Genomic DNA, 18,942 nt, shown 5'->3' on the forward strand with positions numbered 1-18,942 from the left:
ATATTCTGCCTTGTTAAATAATAAGTGTGTATTTATTAACTTGGCTTGATGAGGAAGAAGTAGAGAATAGGTACAGCCACAAATAATTACACAGCTTTGTATCTGAAACTGGAAGCAAGGCCTTTTAAAGTGCTATATTTTTATTCATTTATTTATTTATGTGACAATAGAGAAGGAAATGTGTGGACTCATGGGTTGGTTATAGATGTTACAACCTCCCCTTTCTACTCACTAACTCATGAAGAGTTATCCCCCTACTCTCATCCACACAGGACCATGCTGGTAATGTCACTGAGCTGATCACAACCTGTAAAAAAACTTCCGATAAAGAAAAGCCCAAAGGTTTCATCCACTGGGTGGCTAACCCTGTCACCTGTGAAGTCAGGCTCTATGAAAGACTGTAAGTATTCATTTATGAATGTACAGTAGGTTTCTCTTGGTCCTAACTTGCCCTGAAAGTAGCTGTTCCCAAGTTAATTTCAACTCATTAAGACTCAGCAAAAGCTGGAATTGTGGAAAGTGCCTGTCATGTATTCATAACAAGGGCCCATCATGTTAATGTCTCCGGTTAGATGAAGTGCTGTGGAGTGTAAAGATATCGTATCTGCCATTGATTAGTGTTCTTGTTTAATTTGTTTTAAATATGTTTTTTTTTTCTGTCATGGATATGGTCAGCCCTTTAGTTTGTTAATTGATGTAATGGAGGTAGACATTAATAGGACATTCCTTGTTGTATAATTACATCATATAGCAATTTAATCATAGTTACATCACAAGGCAATTTATTTTGTTACCTCAAATACATCTGTAAGGAAAGTGAATAGCATGGAGGTAAGATTAATTTACACTTTGATGGGAACATTGTTATAAGTACGGTATCTTACAGAGCAGGCTTTAAAACAGATTAAAATGATAAACTGTGAAGCCACATGTTAAAATGTTGCTGTTTTTCGGGTCGTAGGTTTTATCACAAGCACCCAGAAGACCCAGAGGAGGTTCCTGGTGGATTCTTAACAGATGTTAATGTGGTAAGTTTGACTTTGCTTTAACTTTTCAGAAAAGCAACATATAAAAAGAAATAATTTTTGTCATCATTATGGAAAGAAACCGTCAGATTGGTTTCATAGTCTTTATTTTTATAACTATTCATCCATGAATATCCAACGTATCAGTTCTTTTTGCATGCCGTCCTGTGGTTCGTACTGTGGTTTAGCATTGTTCTTCCATCCATCTGACTGATTGTCCGTCAGTCCGTGTGTTCGTCCATGGTCTTTGTGGCATTGACCCCATGTCTACAGAACTGATTCACTTATTGTACAGAAGCCTTTCATTGAAAATCCATGCTCAACAGTGTATATTTGAGGTTCCAAACTAGTAAATCTATTCGTGACAGTGTATTTTAGGGTTCCAAACTCTAGTAAATCCATCCCGTATAGGGTGGTTTGAGGCTGCAAACTTGACAGGGTTTTTTGGGGTTCCAAACTCTAGTAAATCCATCTTTGGGGCTCCAAACTGTAGTAAGTCCATCTTTTACAGGTTATTTTGAGGTTTCAAACTGTAATATATCCATCTTTGACAGGTTATTTTGAGGTTGCAAACTGTAGTAAATCCATACTTGACAGTGTATTTTGGGGTTTCAAACTGTAATAAATCCATCCTTGACAGTGTGTTTTGGGGTTCCAAATTGTAGTAAATCCATCCTTGACAGTGTATTTTGGGGTTTCAAACTGTAATAAATCCATCCTTGACAAGGTATTTTGAGATTCCAAACTGTAGTAAATCCATCCTTGACAGTGTATTTTGGGGTTTCAAACTGTAATAAATCCATCCTTGACAGTGTGTTTTGGGGTTCCAAACTCTAGTAAATCCATCTTTGACAGTGTATTTTGAGGTTACAAACTCTAGTAAATCCATCTCTGACAGTGTATTTTAAGGTTCCAAACTGTAGTAAATCCATCCTTGACAAGGTATATTGAGATTCCAAACTGTAGTAAATCCATCCTTGACAGTGTATTTTGAGATTCCAAACTGTAGTAAATCCATCCTTGACAGTGTATTTTGAGATTCCAAACTGTAGTAAATCCATCCTTGACAAGGTATATTGAGATTCCAAACTGTAGTAAATCCATCCTTGACAGTGTATTTTGAGATTCCAAACTGTAGTAAATCCATCCTTGACAGTGTATTTTGGGGTTTCAAACTGTAATAAATCCATCCTTGACAGTGTGTTTTGGGGTTCCAAACTGTAGTAAATCCATCCTTGACAGTGTATTTTGGGGTTTCAAACTGTAATAAATCCATCCTTGACAGTGTGTTTTGGGGTTCCAAACTGTAGTAAATCCATCTTTGACAGTGTATTTTGAGGTTGCAAACTCTAGTAAATCCATCTCTGACAGTGTATTTTAAGGTTCCAAACTGTAGTAAATCCATCCTTGACAAGGTATATTGAGATTCCAAACTGTAGTAAATCCATCCTTGACAAGGTATATTGAGATTCCAAACTGTAGTAAATCCATCCTTGACAGTGTATTTTGAGATTCCAAACTGTAGTAAATCCATCCTTGACAGTGTATTTTGGGGTTTCAAATTGTAGTAAATCCATCCTTGACAGTGTATATTGTGGCTCCAGACTGTGGTTAATTGTGTTATACATTGAAGAGCTTGATGATCATACAGTGAATAACCATATTACTGTTTTATGGCTTTCAGTGGTATTGGAGCAGCATAGCATAATCATAACATGACATTGACTGTGGTAAATTTGTGCTTCAGGACTCTTTGTCTGTGATACCTGGTGCCCTGGTAGACAAACACGTCCTGGGGACAAAGGTGTATGAGAAGTATCAGTTTGAAAGACTTGGATTCTTCAGTGCTGATCCTGATACAACACATGAAAAGGTGAGTCTTTGTAGATTCGTATAGATATATATAAGAAATATAGATATTTTGATTCCGCGCTTTTAAAAAAAGAATGAGGGATATTAATTTACACTTTAAGCTTAACTTTCCATGCAGTAACTCTCTAAGCCTTGTCTAATTTTGGTAATAAAAAAATTTTGTTATTCATTTTGTGAAACCTCAGATCAAATTTGATAATGAGCCCACATATTGTCCAATGTTGAAAAATTTTGTATGCAAATTATGCAGCCCCAGATAAAATTCAAAAACCAGATGCTTCTGTTCATTACATTTGCATATATAATGATTCCTTGGCTCTTATTGGGTGTTAGTTTCAGTAGGCCTACTTTAGTCTACTTCAGTATTTTCTGAAGTTGATCAAATTTTATATTATTTAAAAAGGAAAAAAAAAATTCTGTAATGTTTCATTTTATTGCTCATCATATCAAGTTTTGAAAAAAAGTTTGATCCATGCATATGTTTACAAATTTATGGTGGGATTTCAATTTTCTAATTTTGTTTTGTGTGTTAGCATGACAAAATAGATGCAACATGTATAATTATTTCAGCTATTTGTAACTGTGCATATTGGTGAAACACCATGCTCTCGTCTGTGGATGGTGTAATTACTTCTCCATGCATTGTTACGTCACAAACAACGGTAATGCTATGACTGGATACTGTGACATTACAGTGAAGCATAAGAAACTATTTTGCCATGTCAGTATATTAGTAAATAAATTGGAATCATTTTTGTAGATTATTTAAGTGTATTTCCATGCTTAAAGCAATTTGCACCTCATGTGGTGTTCTGTTTATATAAAGTGGCTTATAAATGGACATCAGTTAATGGTACTCATAAATCTAGAATTACTGTGTTAATAGTTCAGGTAGTTGGAAGGCAATGTTTCAATCCCAACTTGTGTCAGGACTAAGAGCAAAATTGGCAATATCCGTTTTGTACTCATCTGAAGAGCTTAAAAAAGCACATTTTGTAGGCAAATAGTCCTAAAGTATTACAAATGGTGTTAAAAAGCTAACATTTGCCATAGGATACCATCAAACCTATTGAAGAAAACATTGAAGTGAGTCAAAATATGAAGCGAGTTTTGACTAGTGATCTAATGATCGCAGAGTTTTTGGCCCCACTCAAAATATTTGCGGCCACTGGAGAGGGGAAACAACTATCTGCTATTGACTGAGACTAACTGTGAGCATTGTTTTCACACCATAGCAGTATATATGTTTTACTATGTTCGCAAAAGATTAGCTCTGGCTTGCTAGCGTCATCTTGCTTTGTGTGAGATTCACTTCACACGCCTTTCAAAGGTTGATACAGCTCATAGAATCGTCCAAAGTGAGTAACTTAGCCATGATTTTGGGTATAGTGTCATTGTAGATGTCTTAGGTAAAGGTGTTTGATTAAGACAGCATTAGATACAAGAATGTGTTGGTGTTGAGTTTGGCTCAAGACAACTGTGAAGTGACAAAAATAATGTTGAAAATCATTGCGCTGTTCGATGTTGAAAGCTAGTCAGTGGCATAATTGAGTTTGGCACACCATGCCCTTCTGTTAAATCACGGAAGGTTAAAGCGCGAAATGACATATCATGAAATACTTCGTGAATCTATGTGAAAATTTTAGTCATTTAGTGCATACTGTACTGATTGAATGATTATGGCAGGACACAATTACAGCAACATTGCAACTATATCATGTTGAATACATGTTTATATTAAGATACAGTTCATTTTTTTTTTTTTTTGCCCACAAGATCATTCAGGATTAAATAAATAGGTATGTGTTCAAAACCTGACCAAAGTTGTTTTTTAAAACCTCAGTTAAAACTCAAAATACAATTTTTAAAATATGTAATCTGGAAAATTGTTTATAGACACTTGGAGTGAGGTCAAAGGGATTTCTATTCATAAGTGTTTAGCAATTTAGTTGTTATATGAATGGATCCTCTCCAGCCATATGTGGGAAGGTTTTCCAGCAACCTGCAGATGGTCGTGGGTTTCCCCTGGGCTCTGCCCGGTTTCCTCCCACCGTAATGCTAGCCGCCGTCGTATAAGTGAAATATTCTTGAGTACGGCGTGAAACACCAATCAAATAAATAAATAAATATATGAATGGATAAAAGTATGTATAATGACCAATACCTATAAGCAAACAAGTCAGGCAACCATAAAGGAGAGGATGTTTGCATGGTTAACGAGGAATGAAAAAGATGAAAGGGACAACCACTAAATAGAAATTGTTTTCCAAACTGTTAAAATGGGCTGATAATTGGGTTGGGCATGTTACTCCCCATTCAGGCTACCCAGGTCCTCTGTGTGGGAAGGTCTGATCTGTGATGGCCTGTGTGTTGTGTTGTGATGTAGTAATCCTCAACATCAAGCTTGTCAGATGACTGCGCTGATAAATGTGGCTTTAGGATGTTGGAGGTGACTAAATTTGATCCATAGCCTTAGCTTTTTTTTGTCTCCGGTAACTTGTCTGTCGAGCATTCAGTTTATGATGACTAACTATGGCTGAGCCTATTTTGTGTTAAGTGTCAGATGGATTTGAGATTTTGTTTGTTGGTGTTTTCGTTTCTGCTTCCTTCCATTACATGGTGTTGAGCTTTGGTGTCAGCTCTATCTGTCATTAGGGTTGAAAATGGTTCAACCAATTAGACCAAAGCTAAGATGTGGCAAAAAGCTGTCAAAACCAATAAAATTGTCTGGTCTTTGTGGTGAAGAATGTGACACAGCCAATCAAATCACGACTTATTTTGTGTGATGAATTGTGCCAATGTGGAGAAAAAGGTACAACCAAGTGTTTGATAGCCAAAATTCAGATAAAGGTACATGTACACCTGCTTTTGTTGAGAAATCAGTGATGTAACCCAATACAGTTCAGTATAAATTTAGTTTCTCCCACTGAAAACTAAACTTCTGTTCACGTTTGGTTCATTTGGATCAGTTTTTGGACCAGTTAAAATATAATGCACTGTGAATTATATGTGTTATATGCTTATGTCTTATTTGATGACATCGTTACATAATGACAAATTAATGTCAAGATGGATTTACTTTTTGAAATCCACCTCAAGTAGCAATCTTATATTGACATGTAGTGTATTAGTTTTGGAGGTTTGGATACTCCCCTCTTGCCCATAGACTTCTACTACCTCTTCTGAAAGAGCTTACAAATCTGAGGCATGTGGCTAATTGACCTAACCCTGAATGACCAGTGATAACGACCATAAGCTATAACATGTTGTTGTTGTAAAAAATGTGACTGAAGTGAGAAGGTGAATACGGGCCAAATTTTACCAAGTTCGTTAAGGTAGATTGGTATTTATGGGTGATCGGTGACATCAGCTATTACTGAAGTTGTCTTTATTTCTTATACTTCCTTATACTCAGTGGTCGCCATCCTGCCTCAATGTATGTTATTGGAATATTAATAAAAAAGCATCTCTTCAGCCAGTATGGGGCATTCATTTGCTAACACTGAGTAGAAAACTTTTCAGTTTTCACTTACGTCAGGAAATTAATTGTGAACCTGAACTTTGAGTCTATAGATTTGAATGGTCTGTCAAGGAGTAAGTAAGGTTGGGAGTAATTGTCCAACTCGGGGAATATTTTGTGCACATCTGAGAAATTATAAGGGATGGAGAACCTCTCTCTGTTTTAAAATTGAATCAGTTTATTATGTTATTCTAATTTATCAAATAAGCACCAGGACTCTGAATTGTAAAAACTTACCATTATACATGTGTAAGTCAGCTCCTTATGAACATAGACTGCTGATAAATAAAATTATCTGTAGTATTTGCATGATTTAAAGTTGTGTGGCAGTTATATTCAAACACAGTGATTGTCATAGAGTAAATACATGGAAATGATTCTGCCAGCTGGCAATTCCCAAGAATATCATTTTTGTTCTGAGAGGAGAGGAAGGGAACACAAGCATATTTTTTTTTCCACTTTGTTTTCATAAATATGGATTCATCTACAAAATAAACATTTGCATGTAAATTTATTGCATGTACAGTCTTACGTCTTTAAAGCTGGTTTTGAAAACAGTTATGTTATCATTGCAGAATATAAATTTTAGGGTGAATTCACAATCAGGGGTACATAAAATTTATTCATTCATGCATATACATTTATCTGAAAATTTTTAATGGTACTTTCCATAAATTATGAATGTTTTAAATGTGACTTTAATCCCGCAGTTAGTGCATATATATGTGTTAGCCTTGGCCACCTCATGTGAAAGCTTATTATACCTGCCAGGGCTTTTGTAAGCGGTTCGTTTGTTCAATTGATGTTTTCTCTCTTCTGGGCTAAGTGTTTTTGAGAGAACAGACCAGTGCTATTGAAAGCGGAGGGCCCTGCCTCAGGGACATCTGGGTTTGCCTTGCCTTTAATCCTTAATCTATCCCTTTAGACAAACATGGCAATGACATTTTGGACAGACGACATGGTTCTCTTGCAGCCTGGTTGGAGACCAATCTATTCTGAAATATGACAAATTGGTGTAGAGTTTCGACAGCACCATATGTCACCAAAAGGGTAATGAAGCTAAGCATGTTTGTTATTGTCCTGCCAATGTTTGCTTTCATTTTTTTGCCTTCCTACCCTGGATATGAGGTCTGCACTGTTAGTACAATCTTCACAGAGCTCTTTTCGCCATGCTTAAATATGTATGCCCTTTTTTTTTTTTTTGGGTCTGGTGACATATGTACAACTTTTCTCAGACTTAGGCATTACAAATGTAATTCTTTATTAACTCAATTTAGATACATGTGTTGTTACTTTTAAATTCTCATAATCATGTATTGATGATATAGAATGTTTTAATCTTGTGTGTTCTCATTTAGCAAGATTCCCTCTTAACCTATGCTGAATGGATTACAAGTTAACAACCCAATGATGACTTTGTCTTCAGTTATCTATTCCCAAGTTTTAATTGTGTTTTGATAACACATAAACATCTTCTTGTCGTAATAGTGTAGACCAAAATGATAATATCTACTGCTACCTGATGTGTAAATTAGGGAATATTTTCAGTTCTGTAAATTAAATACTGATACTGGATGTGCCAGGTATATATTATCTTAGTTTTACTGGTATAACTCAAGCACTGATTTATGGTTTTTGAAAGATGGATGATTCTTGGCAGGGATATGTTCTAGTAATTTTGTCTGATCCATATGGACCATCTTAACTGCTAATAGACATGATTCGATTCTGTAAGGTAGATGGAGAGTTTACAGATTGCGGTGTTCTCTGCCATTTTGGTACCACTGGTATGTGATGGTATCTTGCACCTGTATTCAAATGGCAGGTATGAATATGTGTTGTAGAATAGTTCAAGATATCTGTTTCACTCATTGTTGATAAAGTGGGCAATCTTATCTAAAGATCTGGCGCAGAAGATATTGTATTATCAAGTTACTGGTTTGTTAGTAAAGGATACCTATAAGCAGGCTTGTATCAGACTTGTTACTCTACAAGTCTGCATTTTTTTTTATCTACTGAAGATTTGCAGAAAATTTTCAGTACACAATACAGCATGAATTGAAAAGTGCTACTAATGTGATTAGATTTAAAATAGATACATACATATGTATGTTTTATTTTCTGCCCTTACTAACAACCTTAAAGGAACCTTTACTCTCTCCAAGTAAAGTTAGAAGGGGTGTGGGGAGGGGGGCAGGAGGGGAGGCGGTGTGGAATTGTGAAGATGAAGGCAAAATAGTACAATCCCTAAAATGTTTTACTGGCCGTCTGGGTAATGTTTAGTAAACCAGGTCATATAAATATGTCAGCAAAATGTATGTTGACCAGTCTACTCAACACACGAAACTCGTTTTGAGCTTAGTTCTAAACCTTCAAGGGATTTGAGAGAAGTTCAGATTTACAAATTCTTGGGATGTGGGTAAACATTGCCTGATAACCTCTCAGGGCGTTCCTTATGGACAAGCAAGTTTAGGACATGACCTAGAATAAGATCAAGATAGGCCCCAATTTATCAATCCAGAACTGTTTACCCATATATCTGTCACTTGAGCAATATCCCTTTCAAAAAGGTATCCTGCCAAAGAAGGGGACAGTTGTTTATCCCAGTTACTTGAGCCACTTAGCTAAGTAAATTTCTCCTTCACAATGATGGAAGAAACTTGCTTCTCCCATAAATATTTACGCATGGTATAAACTCTGGATTTCCATTGATAATCTCCACTATAAATATTTCGAGTTCAACTGGAAAAGAATGATGTCTTGTCATGATGTACAAGAGCAAGGTGTAGACTTTCGGGGCCAGCTGTGTACCTGTTCAGAGTCCTTTATCACTTCAGCTGAACAATTACACATGTTGGTTCATAAAGAAAGATTGAAAGATTTTTGTGTAAGAGATAAAACAGAAAAAATGAATATATTTAAATTATTAAAGAATTTAGTAATTTGTAAGAAGATTATTTTATACAGGGTTGAAAGAGTTATGAGTTTCATGCTATTTTGACCTTCATTAGACGTCCGAGCATGAGGTTGAGACTGCCTTTCACACAAGGGTGTAGTTAGTCAGGGAGCTTTAGTAATAATATGTGTTGTTGTTGTTGTTGTTTTTGGGGGTTCTTTTTGGAATATGTTGAGTCAGGAGGTGATACAAAAGGATCCAAAGTATGGACCACCCATGAGCACAAAAAAAAACATATATGAAGTACACATGCATTGCAAAGTCACAGAAGAAAACAATGCGTTCTACTGTCATTAGTTCAGGAAATTGTCTTATTGCAAACTATGTTAAGTACAATAGAAAATGTTCTCTCATGGTTTGTGCTTTTACTCTTGAAACGTTTTTGTACAATTTTGGCAAATCTTGAATATTTCCTCTCTACCCTTGAGCCAATATTTCTAATTCAGGTCTGTTTAAATGGCATGCTCATAAAATGTGGTTTGGATTTTATGAGACTGACTTACTTCCAAATACAAGGTAGCCTTGCATCATAGCCATACAATATTGATATTGGTGCATTCAGTAAAAGTATCCCAGTGATAGTATGTCTCTATGCCAGACACTCCAAGATGTATTATTTACTTCGCTTTAAGAGCTCACCAATACAGGAGAGGGCTTTTAAGGACATTGCAGGAGGAATTTATTGCTTTGGCTTGTGGTAATCTAAATATTTCAAGGGAAGCCATTACGTAGAACAGCAGGGTCCACATTGCCATTGCATAGCTAATGTTCACAAGCACAAACCAGTGATTTATTTAACTGCCATTAAAGCCCCCTTGATGATCATATAGTTCCCACATATGCATGCTGGTGGTGCAAGTATCTGTAAGTTTAAATCTTTTTTTTCCAAGACAAGTGTATTTATTTCATTCTGACAGTTCAGAATGTGTACCTCCAGAGATTTTCAACCATTGTCTTTCTGCATTAACTTTATTGACCAGTGTGAATTTCAAATATCCAGTATTTCATCTGAAATCTAGAAATCGAAGTACATGTAGAGCTTGTCAAAAGGGAAAAAAATAAAAATAAAAAGCCATATCCTGCTATGACCAACTGTGCATACAAATGTTCCCCACCAGCCACACTCCAAAAGGGATATGTTTTTGTGTAGCTCTATCACATAGTGTACAGTCGTATTGACATCATTATAAAATGAACTGTACTAACATAAGGTTGCCAGATCGATATGTGTAAATTTTCTCAGTTGTAGTCAGTTTATGCTACTTTACAAAACCTCTCTGGACTTGCTACATTGCAAGACCACTCTGGATTTGCTACATTGTGAGACCACTCTGGGTTTGCTACATGTACATTTTGAGACCCTTCTGGGCTTGCTGAGATCACACTGGGTTTGCTGAGATCACACTGGGATTGCTGAGATCACTGCAGGTTTGCTACATTGCAAGACCACTCAGTGTTCTGGTGAGATCACTCTAGCTTGACTTCATTGGAAGGCAATTCTGTGGTGTACTGGGACTACTCTGGGATAGCTGAGACCACTCTGAGATTGCTGAGACCATTCTGGGATTGTGGAAACCCTCGTGTGGTCAACTTCTTGGCATAACAATCTACATGTATCTTTTATTTGGAAAGCATGATACCAAATAATGATACTTTAACTACAACCACTTTCTGAATGACACTAATCTTAAATTAAATCTTCATTTTGTGTCACTAGTCCATAGGTTATGAGACATAGATACAGGAGTACTAATGGTTTTATCAATGGTAGCTGTTGTTAGTATTTAGTAGTTTGTTTCAATGGCTTAAAGTGGGAGAATAAACAGGAGTAGTGACATGCTTTTATGCAATGTAGTTTGCACATTTTGTACTTCAGAGTAGTGCATCAGTCTGCATCTCTTTGCAGGAGTTTTGTCTTCTCCACTCTGCAGTTTGTCATTGCTCTTGAGCAGAGATTGGATCAGGCAGCAGTGTAGGCTCAATCAGGGAGAGCATTACTTCATGCTGTCGCACCTATCAATGTAGGAATGTAGAGCCTGGGTTTCTAGCAGCTATCTAATCTTTGAGGGTGAATACTGGTCATTAATGCTGATGAGGTTATGTCGGCTTGGATGTTCTGCTTGTCCTTAGTAATTTCCCCTTCCCTTCCCTGAAATATCAGACATTTGGTAGTTCTCTCACAGTTGGTTGAAGACCTGTTTTTAAGTGGTAGGTTCCACTACTGAAGCAGCTAGGTTAAACCCCATCCACTGCATTTTACACTCGCTGGATTCACTTCTGATAAATTAAAACATCCTTTTTACCCTCTCCATGCTAATTCACAAGCTTTTTTCCTGTCTTCCTCTGTATGTGTTTAATTAAGGTTTTACAACATGTCATGTGGAAATAAATTAAACATTTCCGGTGTTAAATGGCCATTTTCTGGTGTAAATTATTGAGTACTTGGCACAAAAAAAAATTTGTTACAGATATGGAGAAAATGTACTGCCTCATTATTACAGAACTAAACCATTTTTTCAGGTGTCATCAAGCTAAACATTTTCACTGAAGTGATAAACACAAATTCAGATATAATCTGTTTTTACATAAATGAATGATGAGAACCATTTTGGTAGCCTTATGGTACAAAATCATGTTCATATTCTCTATGTCCCTTGGTTACACTAGCTTGCTTAAGTATTGGTAGGTGTTGACAAGTAAGTACGATATAAAATTAGTAAAATTTTGTGAAATAAATCCTATGGTGAATGATTTGACGCAGAGGAATATCTTGCGAATGACAGTACGTTTATTTATATAGACATCGGTTGATGCCAGCTTTATTATGATGTTACATGTAATAGTTTTTGATTGTTCTTATTCCAAATGGCCCTTAACACAGTTAGAAGTGAAATGGATATTCTGTTTTTTAATAATGAGTGCTGCTTCCAGTGACATAAACGTACATATAACCCTGTGTTGCTGTCAAGTTAGATATTGTGCAAGTACAATCCTATGATAACAATAGGCATTTGACTTGCGCTTTGATTTGTGCTAATTTATTAAACTAGACACTATTTCCGTGGTTACACACTGAGTTAAATACCATTTTATGCTTTGAGGTGATGAGTAGAGGAGTAGCAAAGGCAGCATGACTGTGTATGGTCCATTACATCTTACATGCGCCTGTTGAATAGTGTCAAAAAAAAAAAAAATCTCACAGAATATGCAGATTATGGATGCTGGTGAACATTAGGAAATTCAGGGATTTACATTAATAACTGCTCTTGCATATTGTAGAATTACACCACTCAGCAACTGTAATATTCTGCAATCGATACCAATCAAACCTGAGAAACAATGTTTTGATTTAGGGTGGATATTTCCTCCCTGACTAATTGGGGTGTAACGAAATAGTTGTGTTTGAGTACCATTGTGAATGGTCATCAGGGTGTGATAATGGTTTCCACTTGGGTTATTAAATATAGGGCCCAATCCTCATAATGGATTTAAGATAAAAGAGCTCTGCTAATGGCCTTCCCTTGTCAGCTGTTGAATAATTCCTTTGTTGTTTTTACGCCGTCATCATTGGAATATTCAAAGGCTACCGCTTTCAAATCTGTATCAAAATGCCCATGTATCGAAGTGGAGAAGGATTGCAATGTACTCTGATTTTATTTCCTCTGCATACTAATACAGGTTAATAAATATTTTTTTTTACTGAAGTTTCATAGCTTCCAGTATCCTGTGTTCTGAGAAAGCATTGGGTATCTGTCCAAATGAGCATGATGAGATGGGTATCCACATGTCCAAATGAACATGAAGGGATGAGTGTCCATCTGTCCAAACAAACATAAAGGAATGGGTGTCCATCTGTCCAAATCAACAATACACTAGGTGTTCATCTGGCCAGATTACTGTAAACCAAAAGGTGCTCTTCTCCCAAAAGTATCATAAAGTATTGAGTGTCAATCAAGCCAGACTGGGCATGTAGTTTTAAGAAAATGTGGGTTGTATTATAGCATTTGGAAAAATCAAAAAAATTAGATAAACTTTTATTTATCTGAATCAATGAGAGTTGATAAACATGCATTCATTGTGCTGTAAAACAAGAAAGTGTACAGTTGGATATACAAGTAGGTGGAAAGCATTGGCTCAGATAAATTCAATCTGTTCTTGATGAGCAATCACAGTGTATTGATCCATCAGGTACGTCTGACCCTTCTTTTCCGCAGGATAGAACTATTCAGGTGTCTTTCAGCCGTCCAAACCTAGGTAATAATGGGATGCTTTCACAACGTGTTAATTATTCAGTGCTCTGTCTGGTACTCTGAGAGCGAACAGTTTGTGTGTGGGTCATACAGACTCCTGTCTTCAGCCTTCATCATTCTGTACAATGATGTTGAAGTTGATTTCATGATATGTTCTCATTATCATCTTGGAGTCTCTGACAAAATTAAAGGTGTTTATCTTTTATTAATATGTAGAGATAAAACAAGTTTACATGCAACTTTGCAATCTTCCCTTTCATTAATATTTATTACACTGTTTGGTTATATTTTGCTATGACATGAACTTATTTTAATATTTAGAGGCACACAGGTACATATTAATGGTAAACCTGTACATGATTTAATGGCATTTTATTCAGCAACCTGCAGAATACAGCATATTGCTTATAAGTACATGTGTTTAGTGTAGCTACATGATTTCCTTCTAAAGCAGCAGTGATAACAACTCTTTTTCAAGACGTTCCACAAAGCAGGCTGAGTACTAGTTCATTTAGACTTGTGTGAGATTGACATTGTTTAAGTGAAATATTTTTGAATGCTCACCATGCAGTATCTAAATACATTTAGGCAAAAAAACATGGTTGACTGAAGACTGATTTTGTTGGTATGTTATCCCAAGGTTCAAAAATGAAGGAAAAAATACTTACGAAATAGACACTTACGTGTAGGTTCAGTTGATTTTAGATGTGGAATCATGCATGGAATTCTTATAGATACCTGTCTAAAATACTACCAGTAAGTGGTGTTTAGCAGGACTCCTCTCTATGCATGTAAATCAAAGATTTCAGTCATGGCCGGGCGATTACTATCTCATTATATGTTTGTCAGAGTGGTATATTTTTATCAGATACATTTACTTTCCATTCTGTAAGAGTTAAGAATATTGACCAATCTTAAATTGAACTGTGGCATTGAATTCCCAGAGAATGGAGATATCCCATATGGATGTGATGCTATCTCCTATGGACTCCCCAGTTAGGGTAGTGGGCATATTATTTATTGGTCCAGGGGCTACTTTGCCAGTCTCTTTCCTACACAAACTACATGATGATATGGCCTGACCCTTTAACCTCTCAGGGGTAGAATTAATGACCGGTCCCCATGGCCCCAGAAGGCTATAATTAATGAATTCTCCATCGATTGTTCAAGGAGATTCCAGACAGTATCCCATGGCCTGAACTTTGGCTCCCCTCACAATTTACTCTCCTTCCTGACCTTTGATTGGATGTAATTATGAGTTTACTGAAGATTTACGATCATGGTGGTTGGGTAGCTGGATGGCTGGAGAGCTAAGACTGGGTCTGGCCTACATGTAACTGCATGGTAGGTTTAGTGGGCTGTAGACATGAGCCCTCATTTATCAGAGGCTCATGGTCAGTCCAAATGTTCTATAGCCAGGCGGGCATCACAAATGGCACCAGTGTTCCTCTTTCACATGCCACACATAGGAAAGAAAAGAAAAAAAAGGAAAATAGAAAAAAAAAATAAAAGAACACAGAGTATGGTTGTAATGGTTGGTGGGGGTGGGGGTGGGGAGAATTATCTAGTTTACGATCACTTTAGCCTTGATTATTCTCTAGACTATCAACCAAGCCTGTATGCAGTGTAGGTTTCACTGCAAGATAGTTGGCATCACACTGTCTCGTACTGGTCAATTATTCACATGTTATTGAGGGAGAGTATTTGTATGCACAATCTTTGACTGTGATGTGCTGAAGCTGGGGTACAAAGATATGGCTGATATCCCAGTCTGCCTGGCTACCTCTGCTCTCTGTCTGGAACAGGGCTAAAAGGTTATGTCTATGTGGAATCATCCAGCCAGTTAACATCAACAGATTGCAATGTCCAGACTACCCACTATATCTCCAGGTTAATTTACCTCACCCTAGTCTGACTTGTCTATTGTTTCTAGATAGGGGGTCTGTTGGAAAGGCATTTGATGTGTCACAGCTTACTCTTCTACATGCATGGATGTTTAACACTATTATAGTTTTTTGCCATGCAGCAGTTTGCCTTTGATACATGTATCTCTATTTGTAAAAAAGGAATGTATGCATTTAGAGGACAGTGGAGGCAGTATGAGATTTCAGAATTTTTTGTGGTTTTTATGTTTTGAAAAGTGGCTACTGTTTGAACTAATGTACCCTAAGCATTTACAGAAAACTATAAAGTTACCATACTTGGTATGAAGGTATATGTTGATTTGTGTTTTAATCTCGCCATTGCTTTTAATTAAAGATTTGATCATCTAACAAAGCTTGTCTTAGCAATATCAAAAATATACATGTAGTGCACATGTGTAGTTTGCAGGTGTACATGTAGACAATGCCATACAAGACTTGTGGGAATATACTAGCAGGTAATCAATACTGGATTACATGTGCATGTAGCCGGGGTGCATGTAGGTTCATAGTCTTTCTGGCCATGGCCTCAGACCAATTGCACCAGACACTCACTCAATTACATCCACAGCTCATTACAACCAGTAATTGCAAGGCCAGTTGAATTTAGTGCTTTGTTGCTATTCACCTAGAAATACCATTTTTAATTACTGATTTTCACACATCAAAGGCTACATTATGGTATAATGTTCACAAGGACATGAGAAATGTGCCAAACTGCAAAACTATGAACTGATACTGATAATATAACACTGCTTTGTGCAGACTGTATAGCACTTTAGATTGTGTTAAAATGTACATTATGGTAATGTAGAACAATATGCAAATAGGCTATGCTACTACATGTATGTACTTTTCTTTAGACTTAAAGTGGTAGTGTTCCTTTTTTTTTTTTTTTTTTTAGAAAATTTCGTTTCTTGGAAACACACACTGGCTTCTTTGACCATGTAATGCAAAGATATGAATATAAAATCTCCACTAGTGAGCGCTTGGGAACTTCATGGTGTCTTGATATCCAGCTAAAAGTAAAAATATGTGGGCACTTGCGCATCCAGGTACAGAATGAAGAATAGTATAAGAACTTTCAGTGAATGAAATTCAGCCTTAATTTACGAGGTGTTAATGGGACTATTTTCTCGCATTCATGAAGCCATATTGCCATGAACTTGATGTTATATTGTGTTGGTTTGAACAGTAAGACAAGTTTAGCAATGACTACCGTGTGTTTGTAACTGAATCCCTGTTGGTACAGTATGGTGCCTGAAGGGCGGAGAGCCAAGGCTGAGTATACTGAATTAATCATAAACTTATCACCCTCCTGTAAATTTCTCCAGTGGGAGGTTAGATCTGCATCGCTCAAGGCGAGGTACCTTATTCCATTGTCACTTCATGTATATTTTATAGGGCAAGTCTCCCAGGGCCATACTGTATCTTGGCCAAAGACAATCATGTTGCATCACCAGGCTGAACCAGAAGCCTGTGATTATGGCTATGGTTCTGTGCAAAAATCTGTACAGGAGCACAAATCTCCATTAACCTTAGGGATCCTGTTTGGTGGCCTCCAGCAATTCATTGTGATTAGGATGTTGGTGGGGTGATGGGCAATGGGTCATGGCGCAAGAAAACCATTAAACCATGCCAGCAGAAGGTTTCAGAAAAATTCCCCAACTCCGGAGAAACAAACCTTTAGTTCAACTCATAGCCTTATGTTAGAATTTCACAATTTGGTCAGATTGCTAATGTGTTTGCCAATAAGGTCTTGGCATTTGCAAAATGTTGGCATTCAAGTATTTACTGGCTGTTTGATTGTTTTTCAAGCACATTGTAGAACCTACAGTGGTGAATAATGTACATTATTTATGTTGTGTGTGTTTGTTTTTCTTTTAAATCTGTGTGTTGTCTGTATGATATCTCGCCTAACCAGTTATTGTAATGTTTTTTTCAGCCTGTGTTCAACAGAACAGTTACACTGAAGGAAGACCCTGGAAAGAACTAAATCTCAATACAGTTGGCAGTTGTTTGTGAACTGTGCCAAGATGAAGGGAAATATGGCATCATCCTGTAAACATGAACATATAAAATAGGCCATTCTGTGTGAAAATAAAGTACTGCTGGTCTGTTTGTCTTCCAATGATACAGTTGATAAATCATTGTCATGAATATGTATCATAAGATGCAATTGTTTATGTTATTCATATATCTAACCAGAGTATTTACACTAACGTCTAACCACATTTAACTCATGCAAGACATGTGCCCCTGTGTATATCCGTAAATTAGTTGGAAAATGATGCTGAAAATATAAAATATGTGCAAAGCAATTTTTACCCAGTACAAAAATAATTCCTCAAGTGGTTGTGTTAATGTTTTTGAAACCTTGTGCAGTTTCTTCCCTTGGCACAGAACTCCTCTTATCATTGTTCAAAGGAAATATATTTTTAAGTAGTAATTTTGATCGTAAGACACTGAAATTCCCACCATTTTCTAGGGTCATATGAAAGAATTTATTTTCAGGTGAGCGATATTGCCTTTCAGTTAGTCAGCAGAAGTACATGAAAAAGCTTGTTTTTTTTTCATAATAGAAAAAGTACTACCTGTTGTAACTGGAAGAGTGAATACTTTTCTGTCTGTTGCCTATATCAGTCTACTTCTTGTCATGTTCATTTGTGGTACGTGTCAAAAGATGCGCTGAATCGAATTAGAGTAACACATAAAATACTAACTTAAACATAATGGATATTATAATTTGTTTATTTATTGTGTCAAATCAAATTGGAAAGATGCTTTTATTGTTCTCAGAACAAGCTAGCAATGAGTGATCCATGTTGCAACCCAATAACCAAACTCAAGTTCCCCCATCCACAATATAATAGTGGCCATCCTAAAGTGAAAAGTCAAACAAAATCAATGTTTAAAGAATTCCTGATTTCCTGTTATTCCCACTCCTCTGTTGATTGATAATGTTAAAGTTAAATCTTTCTAATAATTGGGTGACCTGTACACAAGAGGTTTTCATCTCCATTGCTTCCTAGGGACCAAGTATCAAACGCTTCAGGTATCATTCCAGATATCTCAGAGGATGAAAACATTTATTCAATTGGTGTTTTGTGCTGTACTCGTGAATATTACACCTAACCTCAATGTTGTCAGGTTTATGAGCTGAGGAAACCAGAATCCCTGCGTTCTCAAGTTCAGGACGAAAATCCTGACTTCAAATTTATAAGAGCTGGATTTGAAATTACGAAGTACAACTCGATTTGAATGGATGCAAATCATGGAATGTGGCCGTTGGGGTCAGCATGCCAGTGTGGCGTCCCAGGAGCCTCGCATCAATGCGGTCACTGTGAGTTGAGTCCCGTCCTCTCTGGCTGTACATAAGAAGGTCTGCCAGCCACCT

At 36.7% G+C, this 18,942-nt stretch overlaps 1 protein-coding gene across 1 annotated transcript in view; it reads left to right on the forward strand.

Moving 5' to 3' along the window:
- LOC135470938 (glutamine--tRNA ligase-like) overlaps positions 1 to 18,208 on the forward strand; it is a 28,821-nt gene extending 10,613 nt beyond the window's left edge. Inside the window, 4 exon segments of the mRNA XM_064749988.1 lie at positions 273 to 400; positions 962 to 1,028; positions 2,773 to 2,898; positions 17,491 to 18,208. Of these exon segments, the coding sequence (XP_064606058.1) occupies positions 273 to 400; positions 962 to 1,028; positions 2,773 to 2,898; positions 17,491 to 17,541 (372 nt within the window). The 3' untranslated portion in view covers positions 17,542 to 18,208.
- Positions 18,209 to 18,942: the final 734 nt, after the last annotated feature.

The sequence above is a fragment of the Liolophura sinensis genome, chromosome 7, assembly GCF_032854445.1.
Source record: "Liolophura sinensis isolate JHLJ2023 chromosome 7, CUHK_Ljap_v2, whole genome shotgun sequence".
NCBI classification, from domain to species: domain Eukaryota; kingdom Metazoa; phylum Mollusca; class Polyplacophora; order Chitonida; family Chitonidae; genus Liolophura; species Liolophura sinensis.